We start from the raw sequence: 18,817 nt of genomic DNA on the forward strand, positions 1-18,817 counted from the left end.
AAACTCTTCAAGCAGAAGCCTTCGACAATACATCTTCAAGCAGAAATTACACAAACCATGGTCTGTTTAATCATGGCTTATCAAATAAAACACTATGGCTGTTTAGTTTCATGCTTCTTCCTACCTATCTGTCCCACATTATTTATAATTGAAGCATATGCATCAGAAGAGTAGGAGAGAGTTTTTTAAAATACAAATTTAGCAGCTGCAGCTGCTAGATGAACTTGAATCGGTGGCTTGTCCATGTGGTCTGCTCCTTGCCCATTTCTAATCCTCGTGAGATCTTCCCCTGCTCAGCCTGATTTTGCTCCCGTTCTGTGTCTTGCACTGCTCCCTACAACCACAGGCATCTGGTGAAAGCGACAATCATCCCAGGTACCTTATGATGTCATCACGCAAATGACACCAATGATGTATCAATTGCGCATTGGCATACTGGCACATGTGACATCACTTACCAACCTGTGCACACCTATGCCTATAACTACCAGCTGGGAATGTATTTTTAGCTACATCTGGAAGTCCACAACTTCTCCATTTCTGGTGCAGAGTCAGACGTGTTAGAGGGCTGATGATTCTGAACATCTTTCTCCTTCCAAGAATCATGAAATGGGTAGCTGAGTGGGCAGAGGGAGGGAGAGATGGACAGATCTCACAATATCAAAGTTTTTCTTGTTTGGGAATTCTAGAATTCTGGTGTGAAAAGAGCACATGCAAATACCAGTGTGATCAGGGAACAATAGAACACATGTAGCTCGTGATTGAACTGTGGAGTCCTTGGTGCGCTCTCAAGTTGGCGGTTGGCTCGCAGATGTTTCATCACCCAACTAGGTGCCATCATCAGGGAACAGATAAGGAACAATGGACATCGACTGATCTGTCAAAGCCGCTTGCTTATGGCTATAAATAGCAAGGAGCCACAACGCACTCCGTTTGGTTCCCAGATTTCTGCATTGACTTACGTATGCGTTGCTCACAGCATGAAATGCCTTTTCCTAAAGCACTTAATCACATGGATTTGTATGTCTTTGTATTAAGTCCAGTGTTTAAAAATACAGGAAGACTTCTTTTTTTTATAATTTAGTCACAAATGCTGGATCCATCTTGAATTGATGCAAGATTTCTAGTGAAGCAATGAATTATTACATAGTGCAATCTTACGCATGTTTTTTAAACTGTAACGTTCACACCCGCAGGATAAATGTCTGCGCAGGGATGTGTCTACACAAAACTGCCCCGCTGTACTCCAAAGGAAATGGATTTAAATTTGCAAATGAAGGATTAAAGCCTTCTGAAGTGGGTGAGACTTACACTTCTCTTTGGCAGTGATAGGTGTGCAAATGTTGCTGGCTTTTTCAAACCATCTCAGCCACACACATACAAAGGTGGAAATTACCTAAACTCCCATTTGAATGAACTATTGCTTACGGTAAATGAATTCAGCACTAAAGCGGTCAAGTTGTTCAAAGAGGCAGGCGCTAAAATTTCCATGGAGATCTTTTTAACTCTGTGTTTAAGGGGTCCATTTTTCTTCCAGACCCGGAACCCCTGGCACTGTTTGCAGCTTGCAAACTCCCGTTTAATCTCACGGCGTTTCCATTGCTGTGAGAGGAGACAAAGATCATCTTTCCATTGGCAGCTTCCAGCTGAAGGCTAAAAGGCTCTTTTTGCTGAGCCAAAAGCTTTGCCAACGGAGCAGGAGCGGCCCCCAAGAAACAGGATCTGAAAAGCAAGGGGAGACGTGGTGAGAACGAGGCCAAAACATCTGGGGGAAGAGAACTGAACTGAACTGTACAGATGTAGGGATCAAAGAGTACCATAAGGGAGTCTCTGGGGAAATGTTATTGTAGTTGGAGCGATGAAGGCTCGGGGATACCATTCATGAGCCTGTGTGAGATGACAAGTTCTTGTTTCTTTGCTGAAAGGCTGCGGAGAGGTTTGGCAGGACAGCAAAGTGCCTTTCGGGCCTTGCTGAAAATAACGCCCCAGCGAGGGTCCTGCAGGAATAAGCAAAAACAATGCAGCTTTCAGATTATTTGACTTCCTGTCCTCCAGGAGAAAGGAAAGCACAAGAAGAATTCTTAGTGTGGGGTGGAAAATCAGATTCTCCATTCAGCGTCAGTTCCCAAAAGGGGTTTCCCCCAACCTGGCAGCCTCTGGATAAGCTAGGTGGCAATTCCTGTTGCCCCTAAAAAGTGTGCAAGCTACAGGTGATGGCAGTTACAGTGCACACGCCTCAAGGACACGCATCTACAAGAGACAGACTGTAGAACGTTTCACACGTGTGCAGATCAAAAGAAAAGCCGGCCAGCGGTTTCTCTTTCTTTAAAATATAATTGTACTGGAAGTTTTAAAAACAAAAGTAAAAATCAACGTGAACTAAAATAGAATAAAAAAGGAAAAAGGAAGAAATAAAAGAAAGCTGAAGTGGCGAAAGAGAAAAAAGAAAAAAAAGGTGGAAGAAAAATAGGAAAGAAAGAAAAAAGCTATAAAGATGCAGTTTCTGATCTTCTTTTCAGTGGTTATAAGTACAATTATAAATTTAGCTCTTTCTCTAAAGTTACATCGTGACTCTCTTCTTTCTAGAATCTATCCTATCTTAGCGTCAAAACCACAGATCATAAGTTCATTTTTTTCTGTTTTACGCAAGAAGTGCATAAGGGGTTTCCAGTCAGAAATAACGTAGCTATTTTCTTTGCCAGTTGTTATTCTTCTGAAAGTTTTGTCAAAGGAACCCATTCACATGGCCACTTTCCAGTTTTTCTAATGGACACACTGAAACTAAGTTTTTTTTAAAATATTGATTTATATAAAAATAAAGCCGCTTGCTTGCTTGTTTGCAATTAATTTCCGGAAAGTTTTCTTTTTCTTTTTTTGATATAGCTATTTTTAGCTGGTGGGAACCTTTAGCATTATTATTATTTCCCATGTTAAAGTATCATCTTCTCAAAGGCCATCTGGTGAGTGGATGTCTGAAATGAGATCTCAGTTACATCAGTGCTGCTAGTTCTCTGTCGTATCGCAGTCACTGCTTGCCTCAAATTACAAGGTAGTACAGCCCTTTGAGGTAGACCAGACTAGGAAACCAAGTTATGAATGCTAATACTATTTTTATTATAAAGTTACAGCAACAGAATCTTGCAGGTCTGAATACGCTTCTCCTTCCCTCCCTTTATCTTTGTGAGAACTAGAGAGGTTCCTGTCTGAGACACTTTCGCAAATTACATTTCTGCCCCGGGCTCAGATGTCTTTTATCTGACCGTTGTCTTGGATGCGGCTCTTCCTCCTGTTCCTCAAGGTGATTCCTTCTGTTCATTTCATAGTAGAATTAAAATCTAGTTCCACCTGGCATTTCACCAAGTGGGTTAAATTTTCCCACAATACTTTCTGTGCAATATCTTTCCAGTTTATTTAGACCTTGTATTTATTTTTAGCAAATCCCATTCAGTCTTGCTCTACTGCAGCATTAATTAAAAGCTTTCTGTTTGTAAATACCGCTAGTTTCTATTGTGAGTATATCAAGAGCACCAGTGTAGTTCACTAAGGATTCAGTTCTTAGTGAACAAAATAATAATAAAACTCATCAATTTACCTGGTTTCTTTGTTCTTTCTGCAGATTTACAGATGTAGAGATAAATATGCTAAATTTGAGAGCCAGTCTGGTGTCGTGGTTAAGGCATCAGGCTAGAAACTGGGAGACCGTGAGTTCTGGTCCCACCTTGGGCACAAAGCCAGCTGGGTGACCTTGGGCCAGTCCCTTTCTCTCAGCCCTAGCAAGGAGGCAAGGGCAAACCACTTCTGAAAAACCTTGTCAAGAAAACCACAGGGACTTGTCCAGGAAGTCTCTGAGAATTGGACACGATTGAACAGACAGACAAAAAAATGCTCAATTTAGTCCAACAGTTTGAGCCATTCCTTTTCTTTCACAAGCAGTCTTTCAGTCTGGAGGAGGGTAGGTTTTTGAGAAATTTACCTGTACCTACTTGCAACGGAAGTAAGAGCCAAAGACGGGTGGAACTATCCTGGGCACAGAGAGAACTGCTCCTGTCTGTGCTCCTGCGCTCTGAAGATGCCGGTCACAGGTGCTGGCGAAACGTTAGGAAACAAGACTTCAAGACCACGGCCACACAGCCCGGAAGACCCACACCAGCCATGGAACTATTTTATTTCTCTGTTCACTTCTTTGATCAGCCTTCTTGTTAAGGAGCAGTCTGAACTGATGGTTTGCGGATGGCTTTTGAAATTAGGTTGAGAACTAACAGATGATTTCCTCTTAATGCCAATGACCCCACTGGCTGGGAATTCCAGGAATTAAAGCCCCAACACAGCTAGAAATCCTCATGTTGATATGACCAACTTAAGGTCCAGTAGCCCTGTGTCCCTAGAATGCATTTTTTTCTGCTGCAAATTTGATGAAATTTGATGAAATATGGCTATAACAAAATGACAGGTGGGACAAGCTGGCATTCATTAAATCTTCCCAGCCACCTCTATTAGGAACTGATACCAACACGGCTGTTAATCTTATTTATTATTAATTTATTTAACACATGTATATGGCCACCCATCTCGTATATCCATGACCCTGGGTGGCTCACGATTAAAATAAAACAAAAACAGAGTAAAAACACAACCAATAATTAAAAACATAAATAACATAAAATAGCAGCTGGGAACGATCACAACATCGCATAATCAATGTAACCAAGAAATAGGCTCACCCACACTATCAGAGCCCCAGGCTGGATGGCAGAGCCAAGTTCTGGATGCCTTGCGAAAGGCCAGCAGGCTCGGGGCAAGTCTGATCTGGGGGAGAGGGGATGGTGGTCCAAAGGGCGGGCACCATGGCAGAAAGGGCCCTTCTCCTGGGTCCTGCCAGATGGAACGAGTGGGACCTGGAGCATGCATCTCCTGCCGGATCTTGCTTTCAGTAATCTAGTGGGGTTTCCTCCAGTCACCCAGTCTGGTTAGTACTACTATTGTTTGTAATGAAAGCTTGTGCAGGCTGTGATTTTAGCTGCAATTCCATATCCAGGTCCATGGGAGTAAACAATACAGGGAGTCCCCGGGTTAAGAACGCCTGGTTTACGGATGAACCTACTGTAGCAAAATTCGAGTTAAATACACAATGGTTCCAGTTCATTACACGGTACTACTTATACGGTATTAAACAATAATACTATTCCGGCTTACATACAAATTCGACTTAAAGATGGACCTTGGGAACGGACCTTGTTCTTAAATGGGACTACCTGTACTGAAATCAATCTGAGCAAGCGTGCACAGGAATGTATTGAAAATATAGTTTTGCACACAACGGGCAATTATGACACTATTTTATTACACAATTCCCTTCTGGCCACTGGATGGAGCTGTTGTAATACGGCTCTTCCACACGCTAATACTCAACAGATATGTTGGGGCCCAAGTTGGAGGAAGATGTTCTACACCAGTGTTTTTTTAACCTTGGCAACTTTAAGATGTGAGGACTTCAACTCCCAGAGTTCTGAGAGTTGAAGTCCACCCATGCTGGCTGGGGAATTCTGGGAGTTGAAGTCCACACATCTTAAAGTTGACAAAGTTGAGGAACACTGCCCTAGGGCAATTCATACTTAAATCCAGTTTCTAAATTAACCCATATTAAAGAAAAATCCAAGATTATTTATCATATTTATATAGCCTAATGGCTACTAATAGCAGCTTTCTTGTGGTGGAAAAACAATAATTTTTTTTCCCCATTTGCTGCCTTTCATTTGACTATGTTATGTCTCTTAACACTTAAACTGGTAATTTGCACAACTCACTGGGTCACAGAAAAACAAATCAAGGTTAACATGAACCAACCTTAGCATGTCCAGCAAATACGACTACAGGGTTAAGAATGCCCGGTTTAAGGACAACCCATAGTTAAGAACAGAGCCTATTGTAGCAAAATTCGAGTTAAATACACCATGGTTCAAGTTCATTACACAATACTATTTATACACTATTATACAATAATACTGTTCCGGCTTACATACAAATTCAACTTAAGGACAGACCTTGGGAACGGAACTCGTTCTTTAACTGGGGACTACCTATACAGTACTTGATCTTCAACCTACCTGGATAAAAGTTTTGTGTGAACACAGCTAAGAAGAATCCTGTTAGATCAGGCCAAAGGATCTTCTAGATCACTGATCTGCGTGGCATAATGCCTGGATGCATCTGGAAGCTTGCAGAAGACAACAGGTATATGACTGTCCTCTTCCAGGCAGTTGATATTTAATTCTGGAGACAGTAACTCTCAAACCTTTGCAGCATTGCCAGCCCTGTCTTCCATGACTTCATTCACGCCCTGTTTGCAGCCATTTAAATTGAGGATCATCCCCACGACTGATGGCTATGAATTCCACTGTTCAAGATAGTTTAGAGACTGTTTTTCAAACCTGGCAACTTCAAGATATGTGGACTTCCACTCCCAGAATTCCCTAGCCAGCATGCGTGGATGGGGAACTTTGGGAGTTGAAGTCCACACATCTTAAAATTGCCAAGTTTGAGAAACACTGGCTTAGAGTCACTTCCTCTCTAACCTCATTTCGCTTTCCCTCTTTTGCATCTTGGCTATATCCCTTGTGAGGAACCAGGATCAAAAGTGTACCCTTGCCCTGTGCAACACTTCAGAGTCAAGTCCCAAACAAGACACTCTTTAAAGCAGCTGCGTCTTTTCCAGAGATAGTGTATAGTTGGTGCTAGAGAAATGGGAGTAACTGGTACAGACCCTGGGAGTGGAGGCCCAACATATGGCATCACCAGAGCAAAGCATGCCTTCCACCAGGACTAAGGACTGTACCATTCAGATGGGGGGAATATCTTGGAAGGGTCTGTACCAGCATGTTCAATGGCTCTGCAAATCATGTGGCTTGAAGGACTGCAAGTCCAGTTTGCATAGTTGTTCCCAAAGCAGTGCCTGCTGTTTGGCTTCACAGAAGGCAGTGGCCCGATTACTGTACATGGATCTGGATGCTTTTATGATATCTGGATCCAAACTTATGCAGATCTTATAGAGAGCACTAACATTTTAAATAGTCTTCCCCAACGGATGCCCTCCAGAAGTGTCAACTTTCATCATTTTCACCATCCATCCAACATGGCGACTGACCAGCAGGTGGCTGAAATCTGGGTTCAGAAGCCAAGCAAATCACACCTCTTGAGTATTTGGATGGGAGACCACTAGAGCTATAAGCTAGATTGGACAGTTTTAAAAATTCCTGAAAAAAGGGAATAGAAAACCTCTTCCACGCTGTTGTTAAGAATACTGGAGACATTTGTCTTATGTTTTCAACTCCACAAGGAAGGAACCCCTCTTAATTTTCAACCACAAAGGTCTTCTCAACCCAACACCTCCTGGATCTGTCGGGTTGCCCCTCTCTCTATTTCCAGCACTGTGTCTTCTTGGCTGGCTGAAGATGATGGGACTTGTAGTCCACTCCCTCCAGAAATGCCAGATTGGGAAGAAGACATATTGTGTTATCCAGCTTACTTCATACCAGTTTTAATGCCAGGAATCTTGAAAAAGAGTGAGAAAGACTGTCTGAAATTCAGCAGTCAAGTTTGCCCATCATCCATAATGCGGTTTGTTTGTGGGTGAGAGTGCCACACAAAACATGTATTTATTTATTAGATTTGTACAGCCGCTCATCTTAAACATAACTCTGGGCGGCTCACAACAATAAACCAACAACTATAAAATCATAAACCATAAAATCAAAAAACAAAAACCACAATCAATGGAAGGGAGTTGTGCCAACTCAGCCAGCTGTACTTGATCCATCAACTCTTGATAAAAGAAGACCATACTGTACGAAGTCACACTGCAATTTTAAAAGGACCCTCCGAATCACCATCTTCTCCCGTAACAGACCCTTTATTTTCTACGGCAAATCCCCTGAAAAGGATAATCGCTGGTCTCCCATCCAAGTACCAGCCAAGGTGGAAACTTGCTTAGCTGCTGGAAGTCAGCCAAGGCCCGCTACGGTGCAAATGAATGAACCGAGGCGTGATCGAGGCGGAGGTTTCATTAGGGCAGTGTTGTCCAAACTTGGCCACTTTAAGATGAGTGGACTTCAACTCCCACTCTTGGGTGACAAGAATGCAAGGGGAAGATCCCCTCATTCTAACAGATCTTGTGCCCCTCTTAATTTGAGGACAGGTTTCTTTAAAAAGCCCCTCCTAACCCTGGGGCTATTAATGGCTCCCTCGGACAGCTGCCCGGCGTGCCAGACAGAGGCGTGCCAGCAAGTAGGCAGTGTTCAGGTCTGCAGCCCGCCTGGCCCTGGCTGAAACATTTGTCTTTTACAGTGGCAGATACTACCATCTGCTGAGTTTGCTACGTCAGGTGGTGCCGGGGTGGAAACTGGGAGGGGGGCACAGGGGGGCCTTCTTGTTTTCTGCAATCGAGTTTGGAAAATCTGTTTTGCTTTGCTTTCCTAGGAGCCGGTTCGCAGGCTTCATGAACTTAATTGTGACAGGCTGCAGCGATACAGGTACAAAGAGAGAGATTTAAGTCTTGGTTTGCTTTTTTTTGAAGATGAAGGCTGAGTGGCCGCTAACTTCTTTAACCCTGTGAATGAAAGTGGGAGGATCCAACAGAGCTGAGATCAGAGGGTCAACCTTGCTGGATTATCCTGCTGGAGACCCCATGTTTGCCTTCTGTCCATCTACCTCTTTCTGGCCAAGATCGTGGACAAAGTGAAAATGAACTTTTTAAAAAGGAAGGACTTTCTCAGATGAAACGCGACTCCTATCAGAATGGTTCATCGCTGCCTTCTCTTGGGATAGGTTTTCTTTTTCCAACATGCCAGCCTAGCCAACAGCCCTGGGTTTTCCTAGTGGTCTCCCATCCAAGTACCAGCCAAGTTGGAAACTTGCTTAGCTGCTGGAAGTCAGCCAAGGCCCGCTACGGTGCAAGCGAATGAACCGAGGCGTGATCGAGGCAGAGATTTCATTAGGGCAGTGTTGTCCAAACTTGGCCACTTTAAGATGAGTGGACTTCAACTCCCAGAATTCCCCAGCCAGCATGGCTGGCTGGGGAATTCTGGGAGTTGAAGTCCACTCATCTTAAAGTGGCCAAGTTTGGACAACACTGCGTTAGGGGTGGTCTGGCCGAATGAATGACCTAATCTTAACCCCTCCAAAACTACCGGAGAAGCCTTTATTGACTTCAGCCGGTTATTTTCACGCTGCGACGCCGCTGCTGCGGTAGCAAATCCATGCAAACAGACCGGCTTCGCCCATCGAGTTCAACGGGCACCCTTAAAAGCAAAGAAGCAAAAGAAGATTTGCAAATAGTGCCTTTTGGCTGGAGAGAAACTCCCCGGCACGCGGAGCTCCGTAAAAACGGACCAGTCTGCAAAGATTTATCCCCTTCTTTTGCCGCTCCGCCTTTCGCCGGCCCCCCAGCGTCTCCAGCCCCCAGGGGCGGCGGGGAAGCGACGATCGAGCGCCTTCCTTTCGGTTTCCCTTCCTTGGCGCGAACCCTCCTTCCCCGCAGGGCGGCAGGACTACAACTCCCGTCGCGCCAGGCGCCGCAAGGCTCCCTGGGCCTCGTAGTCCGCCGGGCGCCCCTCCGCGTCGGCCAGAAGCGCTTTCTCCCCGTCGGCGAACTACGAATCCCAGGAAGCCGCGGGGCGGAACGCGGCCCCGCCCGCCGCCGCTCGCTGGCTCTCCACAGCTGATCGGAGGGACCATGGCCGCAGCTCCGGCTGCAGACGCCGAGCGAGGGGGCGCCGACGGCGCGGGCAGAGGCGACCGCGGGGACGGCAGGTCAGGGCCGCGCGGGGCGGCGGCAAGGCCGAGGGGCTTCCTCCGAGGGGCGGGGCGGGACCCTCTTCCTTGCGGGCGGCTGGAGGGACGGGCGCGGCGCTCCGGGACGCCTGTTGCTGCTCGGCTCCCTCCGGGGCGCGGCGGAGGCGCCCCGCTGCAGCTCCGGCCGGGTGCCCTTTGGAACGCGGGAACGGCCTTCCTGCCCCCGGGGCCAAGGAGGGTTGCAGGTACACTGCTCCTGAAGGTGGAGGCTCCACCTCGGGAGAACGGAGGGGAAAGAAGGCGGCGTCCGACGACCCAGGCTCTTCCCCCGGCCTCCCCCCTCGCCCCCTCCAAGAAGCCCCCAGCCGTCATCGCGGGGGACGGCAGCGCTTCGGCGTGCCGGCCGGTGCAGCCGGCGCGGCGCTTCCTCCTGCAGCGGCTGATGGGTGCGCGGCAGCAGGAGGACGAGGACGGTCCGCGCGGCGCCCCTCGGAGGTCTGGCGGCTCAGCCGGCTGGGCGCAAAGGCCGGGGGGCTGGCGGGTGCGGAGCGGGGCTGCGCGGCACGACGCCTGCGGTGAATCGGGGCGCTGCGAAAGAGGAGAAGGAGGCAGCCGCGGGCGGGTTTCTTCTAGGAAGAGAAAAGTTTTGGCCCGGGTGGGCTGAAGATCCTGGAACACGGGAAAACGCATCGCGGAGCCAGGAAAGATGCCCGGGGCCCCGAGTCCCGGCCTCTGTGCCAGGGAGACTCCCCGGAGCGGCGCTTCTCAGCCGTTCTGAATCCGCCGCCCCGCATCGCGCAGAGCGGTCGCCCCGCGGCGCGCCAGGAAACCATTCCTTGCCTGCGCCTATTTTTAAGCATAGTTCGGGGGAAGTTCTCCATCTTTCTAAATATCTGCGCCGTCTTGAATACTTATTTTATTTATTTATTAAATTTGTAGGTCGCCCATCTCCCCCAGTGGGTGACTCTGGGCGGCTGGCAATTAAAAATCAAAAACCTATAAACAGTTAACCCCCCCCATAAATAATTAAATACTCAACCCAATAAAATCCAATAAAGCAAACCCTATACATGCATACTAAAGGCATTCAAGATGAGGGGGGTAAAATCAATTACCCCACAAGCCACTTCCACTGGTGCGAGCCCCCATCCAGCCCCCATCCTTCTGGGTTGGGAGGTAGGTTGTTCCACAGGGCTGGGGCCACAGCAGAAAAGGCCCTCTTTCTAGATCCCACCAGTCGAAATTCCTTGACTGGTGGGGTCTGCAACATGCCCCTTCTGCCGGACCGAGTGGGGCCGGCTGAAATATGCAGGTTATACAGAATACCCATAATACAAAAAATGTATAAAGTAAGACCAAAATCTCGTGGCATGCCAGTAATGAGCTCGTGGTGCACCGGTGAGAACCAGAATTAGACCATCTCTGACAATGGCCATCCAGCCTTTGTGTAAAGACCTCCAGCAAAGGAGAACCCCACTTCATGGGGCAGCCGGTTCCAGTGGCTTACGGCTTGCCCAGCCAGGAAGTTCCTCCTGGCATCTAGCCTGAAGCTGCCCCATTGTAGTTTTACCCCACGGGCTCTGGCCCTGCCTTCTGGGGCAAGAGAGAGTAAGTCCACTCCTTCTTTGGTGTGACAGCTTTTCAGAGGCTTGAAGACCTCTGTCACATCTCCTGCCTCTTTGGAAGGTTCAGGATGCGCGGATCCTTCCAGGTTCCTGGTAAGGCTTGGTTTGATTTTCAGGATATTGGAGGGTCCATCAAGGGTAGGTTTGCAAACAAGCCGTGGCTGCATTCACACAAAACAGCCTGAAGGGTGAGTTAACGTGTTTTCTGGCTTTGCACAATACAGAGAACCATCAGTGAATGAAATGCGTTGCAAAGTGTTCATTTGATCTCCCTGTAGATCAGTATTTCTCAACCTTGGCAACTTTAAGACATGTGGACTTCAACTCCCAGAATTCCCCAGCCAGCAGGGCTGGCTGGGGAATTCTGGGAGTTGAAGTCCACATGTCTTAAAGTTGCCAAGGTTGCTGTGGATTATCAAAGGTAAATTAATTGTTCTGGAGGCAGGAGAACCTACAGCCCAAGCCAGTTACATGTAGAGATGGGGCTGCAAAATCATAATCTTGACCACGTGACCCCCTAAAGCAGAAATGCTGGGACGCCAGGCTGAAAAGCAGTAGTTCCAGTAGAGAAAATTATTTACTTAACACGTCTACCAAAGCAGGCACTTTTGCCCACCAGTCTCTTGAGGCTGAATGATTTTTCACTTCCACCCCGCTTCAACTGACGGCTAGAACTGAAATATGCAAATAGTGATTCTCCGCAATTTCTTGACCAGGTTCACACGATTCTTCCTGCAGCTACGTTCTCTTTGCTGTCTGCTTCGTGCTGTTAACTCATATTTGAAGACTGGAAAGTTCAGTTTCTTTCCAAACCCTGTCAATGCTGCTGGTTGAAATGTCCTGATCAACTGGTTGTCTTGGAACATCTGTGAATGTCATACTTTGGACCCTGCGCCGTGGTTTGCTTGGCAGCGCCCATCCATGCTGGCAGCCTCCGTTGGCCTGGCATTTAATCCACCCTGGGGGTTGGCCTCCTGCAAAGCCTGGCACTCTAGATGGATTCCCAATTTGTTTCTAACAAAGGTGTTTCACAAGGCTGTGCAGAGCCTGGAATGAGACCTTTCAGCAAACGCAGAAAGCAAGAAGTTGTTCCGTTTACCCCCTCACCCACCTGTATTTTTTGAAAGTACTTAAGACGATATTAAGGCTTTTGATCTAATTCAGTGAATAATCTGTTCAGTGTGCGTGCTGGGGCTCTAAAAAATGTTTGGTTTTATTCCATGTACATGTGGCAGATATGGGTCTGCACCCATGTGTGAATGAATTCCCGGAGATTTGTCCCAGGAATAGGACAACCCATAACTTTATGGCTTTATTCGTACATGCTTAATCCTAAAACCAGGTTAGGAAAACACAGTGGTTATGGTCACATAGCCCAGTGTTTCTCAACCTGGTCAGGTTTAAGATATGTGGACTTCAACTCCCAGAATTCCCCAGCCAGCATGCTGGCTGGGGAATTCTGGGAGTTGAAGTCCATGCAGCTTAAACCTGACCAGGTTGAGAAACACTGGCATAATCTGTGATGCCTGATAAACCAACTATATTATGCAGATGGCTAAAGCAATGGCTGACTTCTCACCGTTTGCTGTACCACAAACTCCCTGACTCCATTTTAGACTAGCTTTTTGTCTTGTGTGTGACTTTAGCTGTGAATCGTTCAGCCACGGCCAAGATAGATTTCGCGGGCGTCATCTTTTCTGGAGATCATAGAATCATCGAGTTGGAAGATACCTCAGAGGACATTTAATGCATCTTCTTGTTCAGTTTAGGATCCACAAAGGTGACCGTCCAACCTTTATTTGAAGTCCTCCAGAGAAGGACACATTGCCACATCGCGTGGCAGCCTGTTCCACTGGCTTCCAGCTTGTACAGTCAGGAAGTTCCTCCTGATGTCTAGCCTGAATTGAGCCTGAATCTCCTTCCTTGTAGTTTTGACCCAGTGGTTCTGGCCCTGAGGGAATAAGTCCACCACGTCTTTTGTGAGAGAACTCTTCCAAACTCTGAAGACCGTTGTCACATCTCCCTTCAGTTGCCAGATCCTTCAACTGTTTTTGTAGAACTGGGTTGGATTTTCAGGATGTTGGAGACTCTGTTCAGGGACGGTTTGGGCACAATCTCCCTGTAAGACATGTCTGTTCTTTGAGGTTCCTGATTTTACAGAATATCTCTGGTCCCAGCTTTTCTGCTGAGAAAAAGTCAATGAGCTGAAAGGTCATGGAAATCACAACCTGTACTTCCTTGAAGCTCTGTGTGGTACAGGAAGATTGGTTGGCAGGTCTGGGTGTGCACCAAAACATTGGGTATGTGTGTGTTATTTTGTTAGTTTCAGGAGAGAAAAAGGAGGTGTGAAATTTGGGTTTTGAGTCAAACTCTTCCCTCCAACCACAACAGACGCATGGAATCACCTTCGCGGTCATCTACTCCAACCTACCAAAGCTGCCTTTGCCCCGTATGGCTCATGTGGTGGTTGAATTAACTCATTTTTTCAGTTTGCACAATACACAGCTCCGTCAACCATCCAAACAGTGTTCATGCAAGTCAGAGTGAAAACTAACGGAGCTTTGTCCATTGTTCTTTGAATTGCTAGTTTTGTAGCTGGCCTAGGTAAGCAAACCAGATGCTGGGTATTTCCAGGCTTATTTATATTTATTAAGAGTTCTTTTGCATGAGATAAAAGACAAATTATAAAAAAGGAAAGAAAGAAAAGAAGAGAAAAACAGAAAAGTGCAAGAAATGAAAAAGAAACTAAAGCATGTATAAGTGACTTCTGACCTTTTCAAGATGATCATCTTGTCCTTCTCCTTCTTAGTTATTGCAAGTCCCTTCTGCCCCTTATTAATCTACATCATTCTTAACTTTCAAATCCATACATGATCATGTCATTTCCTTGTTCTTTCAGCAAAAAGGTCATATAAGGTTTCCAGTCTTTCAAAAAGGTTTTTGTTGTTTTTTCTCTGACCAAACAACAGGTCAGTTTTGCCATTTCTGCAGATTCTGACATTTTCACAATGCATTCCTCCACGGTGGAGATTTCATTATTCTTCCATCGTAGAATGGGAATCTTGCATTCCACACACATATTTTCCACCTAGCTGTCCAGCACTGAAAATAAGGCTGGGTTCACAGAAGGTGCTAAGCCAGGGATTCTCAAACTTGATTGATAAAGGTAGTCCTCAACTTACAACCATTCATTTAACGACCATTTGAAGTTACAATGGTTCTGAAAAAAGTGACTTATGACCAGTCCTCGCGCTTACGAGCATCGCAAGGTCCCTGTGGTCATGTGATCAAAATTCGGGCACTTGACAACCGGCATGTATTTACAATGGTTTCAGCATCCCAGGGTCACGTGATTGCCATTTGTGACCTTCCCAGCTGGCTTATGACATGCAAAGTCAATGGGGGAAGCTGGATTCGCCTAACGACCGTGGCAAAAAAGGTTATAAAATCGGGTGCAACTGACTTAACAGCTGAATTGCTTAGCGATGGAAGTTCTGGTCCCAATTGTGGTTGTAAGTCAAGGACTACCTGTGATGGGCCATCAAGTCGGTATCAATTCTTAGCAACAGCATAGTTAGATTTTCTCCAAGACCATCTGTCTTCAAACTGGTCCTTAAGTTCTTCCAACAGTGCCACTGTAACTGAGTCCATCCACCTTGCTGCTGGTCATCCTCTTCTTCTCTTTCCTTCCCAAACTTGGCCTTACTGTAATCTCCTAAAAAGATAAATTGAATTTGTGCGACCTTCCTGCTCCCGTCACGTCCTTTTCATAATATATACTCAAGATAGACAATGAAACAATGCTAGAATAGAACTGTTCTGCTGGAAATAAGCAACCGCCTCTAAAGAAATGTAAAACTGTATTTTTTATGGGAAGGATGAGCATGCTGGCTGGGGAACTCTGGGAGTTGAAGTCCACCCATCTTAACATTGCCGAGGTTGAGCAACACTGGATGAGGGGGTCAGAAAAAGACAGAAGGGATCTTAGATTGGTGGCCCAACCTTTGGCAGTGCTAAAACCACCTGTTGCTCTGTGTCACCGCCGTCCCACCCTGAAGCCACAGCTTATCCCAAAGGGAATGCAGCCCCGGATGGAAAAACAGGGGCCCATCCCCAATATAGAAATCAAAGCAAATGGTTTGTTTTCAGCAGCTGCACTGCTGAAGAACCAGAAGAGGAATGGGTCAAGGTCTTAATTTTCTGCGGTCAATTAAGTTCAGGCCAAGTGGGAAAAGACTTGGGGAGAATCTGCTTCCATATTGCCATTCCAATATGGCCTTTGTTTTCTATTTTTTTTTTCAAAAGCAAGAAGCCATATCAGTTTCACAACAACCATGTGAGGTAGGCAGGACATCCCAAGGGCAGAAGAACTGCTCCCAGGCAGGGAGGCTTACGGAACTACAATCCGGGCAGCGTATCATGTTTTTCTCTGCAGCAATATCCCACAGTTTGAATGGTGGGAAGAAAGCGAAGTTGCCTGCTGGGTTGCCCCAAAGCCAACAGGTCACGGCTTGAATGGCCTGAACGTTGCTCCCCAGGGCCCCGATCCCCTTGGGGATTCTTGAACAGGAGCCCATGAGCTTTGCTCATTCATTCCTTCTTATCTCAGTCGGCTTTGTGCAAAGGATGGAGCTGAAGAAACGTCACCCAGAGGTCTTCAGAATGTCTCTTCCGTTCAAGGAGGGCCTCCAACTCGCTCTGTCCTTTCCTCTGTAGTCTTAATCTGTAAGCTCCTGGGGGCAAAGCCTTTGCGTGTTGCCTCAATTGCTCGAGGACGGTGCTGCCTCCCTTAATGACGCGGCGTTACACATCAAAGCTGCGTGTTCCCTCCAGGAGGAACATCGATTGAACAGTGTGAGTTGAGAATGGTAATTCCTGAGGGTGGCTTTGATTCAGCCATGCCACTGCAGTTCATCTGTTTTTTTTAAAGCATTATTACAATAGTATAGATCAGTGTTTCTCAACCTTGGCAACTTTAAGACGTGTGAACTTCAACTCCCAGAATTCCCCAGCCAGCAGGGCTGGCTGGGGAATTCTGGGAGTTGAAGTCCACACGTCTTAAAGTTGCCAAGGTTGAGAAACACTGGTATAGACCACAGATGCCAACTGACAGGGAGAGAACCAGATTCCAGCATCCAGTTCAGTTTTATCAGAGCCTCCCCCAGTCCTACAGAAACATTACCAAGATGTGAAAACATTTCTCTGTGAGTTCACACAGAGGGGAGTCTAAAAACCCACAGCTTTTTTCTTTTTAAGTGAAAGATACCATATTTGTTAGATATTCTGTGCTGGAGTTTTCAAACTTTTCCAGGATGTGGAAGCCGTGAGTTCAAAAATATATTCACTTTCTTGTTACTGTTATTTTGCCCTTAGCCTCATCAAGGTCTTGGGGAACCCCAAGGTTTTGCAGAACACAGTCTAAAAACCCCTGGTCTTCGCCCTGCCTGACCATGCATAGCTGTGGTTGATTAACAGCATCAGTTTAATAGAGGTTCTGGCCTCCCCTCTGTTTGTGGAGCAAATGCATTTCCTCCCCACATTACAGAAGAACGGAGCAGGAAGATCTGATTTTCTCTGACGTGCTAAATTTGGGTCCAGGCTGCATGATTTCAGACTGGAGATAAACTTTGCCTCCTTGACCACCCCTTGCATCATCTCTCGCACATGGGAATCCAGGATGTCATGAAGAACTTCTTGACTTCATGAACTTCATGAAGAACTTCTTGAGTTTCGCCTGTTTGCTGACGACACCCTCATTTTCTCCATGCAGGGCATCCGTGCCTAGGAGAAAGCACCTTCCAGCAGGTCAGATCCTTTGACCTGCCTTTGGTGGTCATCAAGGTCGATGCTCTAGTGGAAACGTGGCCATCTGTGAGACGTCCATGACAAAGATATTCTTCTCTTGTGCTGAACCAAAAGAGATCACCCTTGTCTTGGATGTTGGCACCAATTAATGTAAAGTAGGGCGGGCTCTTCTGGTGTATCAGGACTGCCCGTATCTGCCACTAGGGGGCAGTTTAATCCTTGTGCTGGCCAGTTGGAAGGAAGGTAAATCCTAAATGGGACATAGGCCTTTGGCCACTAGCCCCAACCCAGAACACCAGCAGGCCCTGGCAGTCTCCATCTTTTTCAGCTACGTCCCCATGACATTGCCTTCATCTTATCCCCAGTCTAGGCAGGAATCCGCCTTGGCTGTACTCGTGTTAAAGCAGCATCTTCCCCTTTCTTCCAACACCGTTCAAGACAGCGTTGCTCAACCTTGACCGCTTGAAGATGGGTGGACTTCAGCTCCCAGAATTCCCCAGCAGGAATGCTCTTTTTTGCCTTTTTTTTACTTCACATTGGCCAAAGGCAAGATGTTAAACTTAGTTATTCTGGAATGACTGACACTGAACCAGAACATCACGGAATACATCAAAGACGCTCTCGGGAGTTTGAGAAAGTTGCCAACTGGAGGATCCTAGAAGCCGGCCTTCCAGTCTGTTTGCTGGATGCAGCCTGTGGGGTGACATGGCATTGAAATACGTGGTCGTAAATAGGGGGTAAATGTATTTGGGGGATGGCCCTACAAGGAGACCTGGATTCTGCTCCAGTGTTTCTCAGCCTTGGCCACTTTAAGATCTGTGGACCAACTCCCAGAATTCCCCAGCCAGCATGGCTGGCTGGGGAATTCTGGGAGTTGAAGTCCGCAGATCTTAAAGCGGCCAAGGTTGAAAAACACTATTCTAGTCCCGTGGCAGGCATAGTCACTCTTTGGAACCAGCCACTCTTTTTCAGAGCCCAGCCAACCCCACAGGGTTATTGTAGGGAAAAAAGTAGCAGGGAGGGCTACATATGCCACCTTGAACTGATACACACGGGTGGTGCATAGATATATTTATATGTATATCTAAAACAAAACCAACAAATACATTTTCCATAAGCATCTCAAGGACCAACGTGGGCTGATGCGTCAGCGCAGCAAGAAAATTCCAGATTTAGATGCCAGAGTTTGGTTCTAAGCACATAAAGCCGGGGGGGGGGGGAATGCTCGGAAACATGACGTGCTGGATTAACTCTTCTGAAAAGCAATCAGTTTTTTTTTTCCAAGAAGTCCCTTGCATCTTTTCTTTTTTATTAATTGCTTGCGGAGATCCGAGGAGAAAATGTGCAGGTCGGAGTCCTTTCTGCTGGGAAGCAAATCACTCTGCCTTCAGAATTCTGTTCAATTACAGAGCATTGGCCTAGATGACTGAGAATAATGCCTTTGGATTCTCTCGGTTTTCAGTCTCCAGTGACTGAGTGCTACTTCACTGTATGCACGTAGCAGCCCTTGATTTAGCCTCCAATTCTCAATTTCTGGCTAGAGGTCAATAGAATCATTCGTTGCTTTCCAGGAATTCATGGTGGGGTCACAAAGCTTTTTC

At 46.5% G+C, this 18,817-nt stretch overlaps 1 protein-coding gene across 2 annotated transcripts in view; it reads left to right on the top strand.

Annotated features, from left to right (window-relative positions):
* Window positions 1-9,652: 9,652 nt before the first annotated feature.
* Window positions 9,653-18,817, top strand: part of UCKL1 (uridine-cytidine kinase 1 like 1) — a 45,856-nt gene continuing 36,691 nt past the window's right edge. For both annotated transcript variants that reach the window (XM_088154604.1, XM_088154603.1), the window contains exon 1: window positions 9,653-9,804. In XM_088154604.1, coding sequence (XP_088010730.1) covers window positions 9,728-9,804 — 77 coding nt within the window. In that variant the 5' untranslated portion in view covers window positions 9,653-9,727. The remainder of the gene's footprint in view (window positions 9,805-18,817) is intronic.

Source organism: Python bivittatus, unplaced genomic scaffold, assembly GCF_059951505.1.
Source record: "Python bivittatus isolate LINGU-HERP-01145 unplaced genomic scaffold, Pbiv_v1 ctg000700_np1212, whole genome shotgun sequence".
In the NCBI taxonomy this organism is placed as follows: Eukaryota; Metazoa; Chordata; class Lepidosauria; order Squamata; family Pythonidae; genus Python; species Python bivittatus.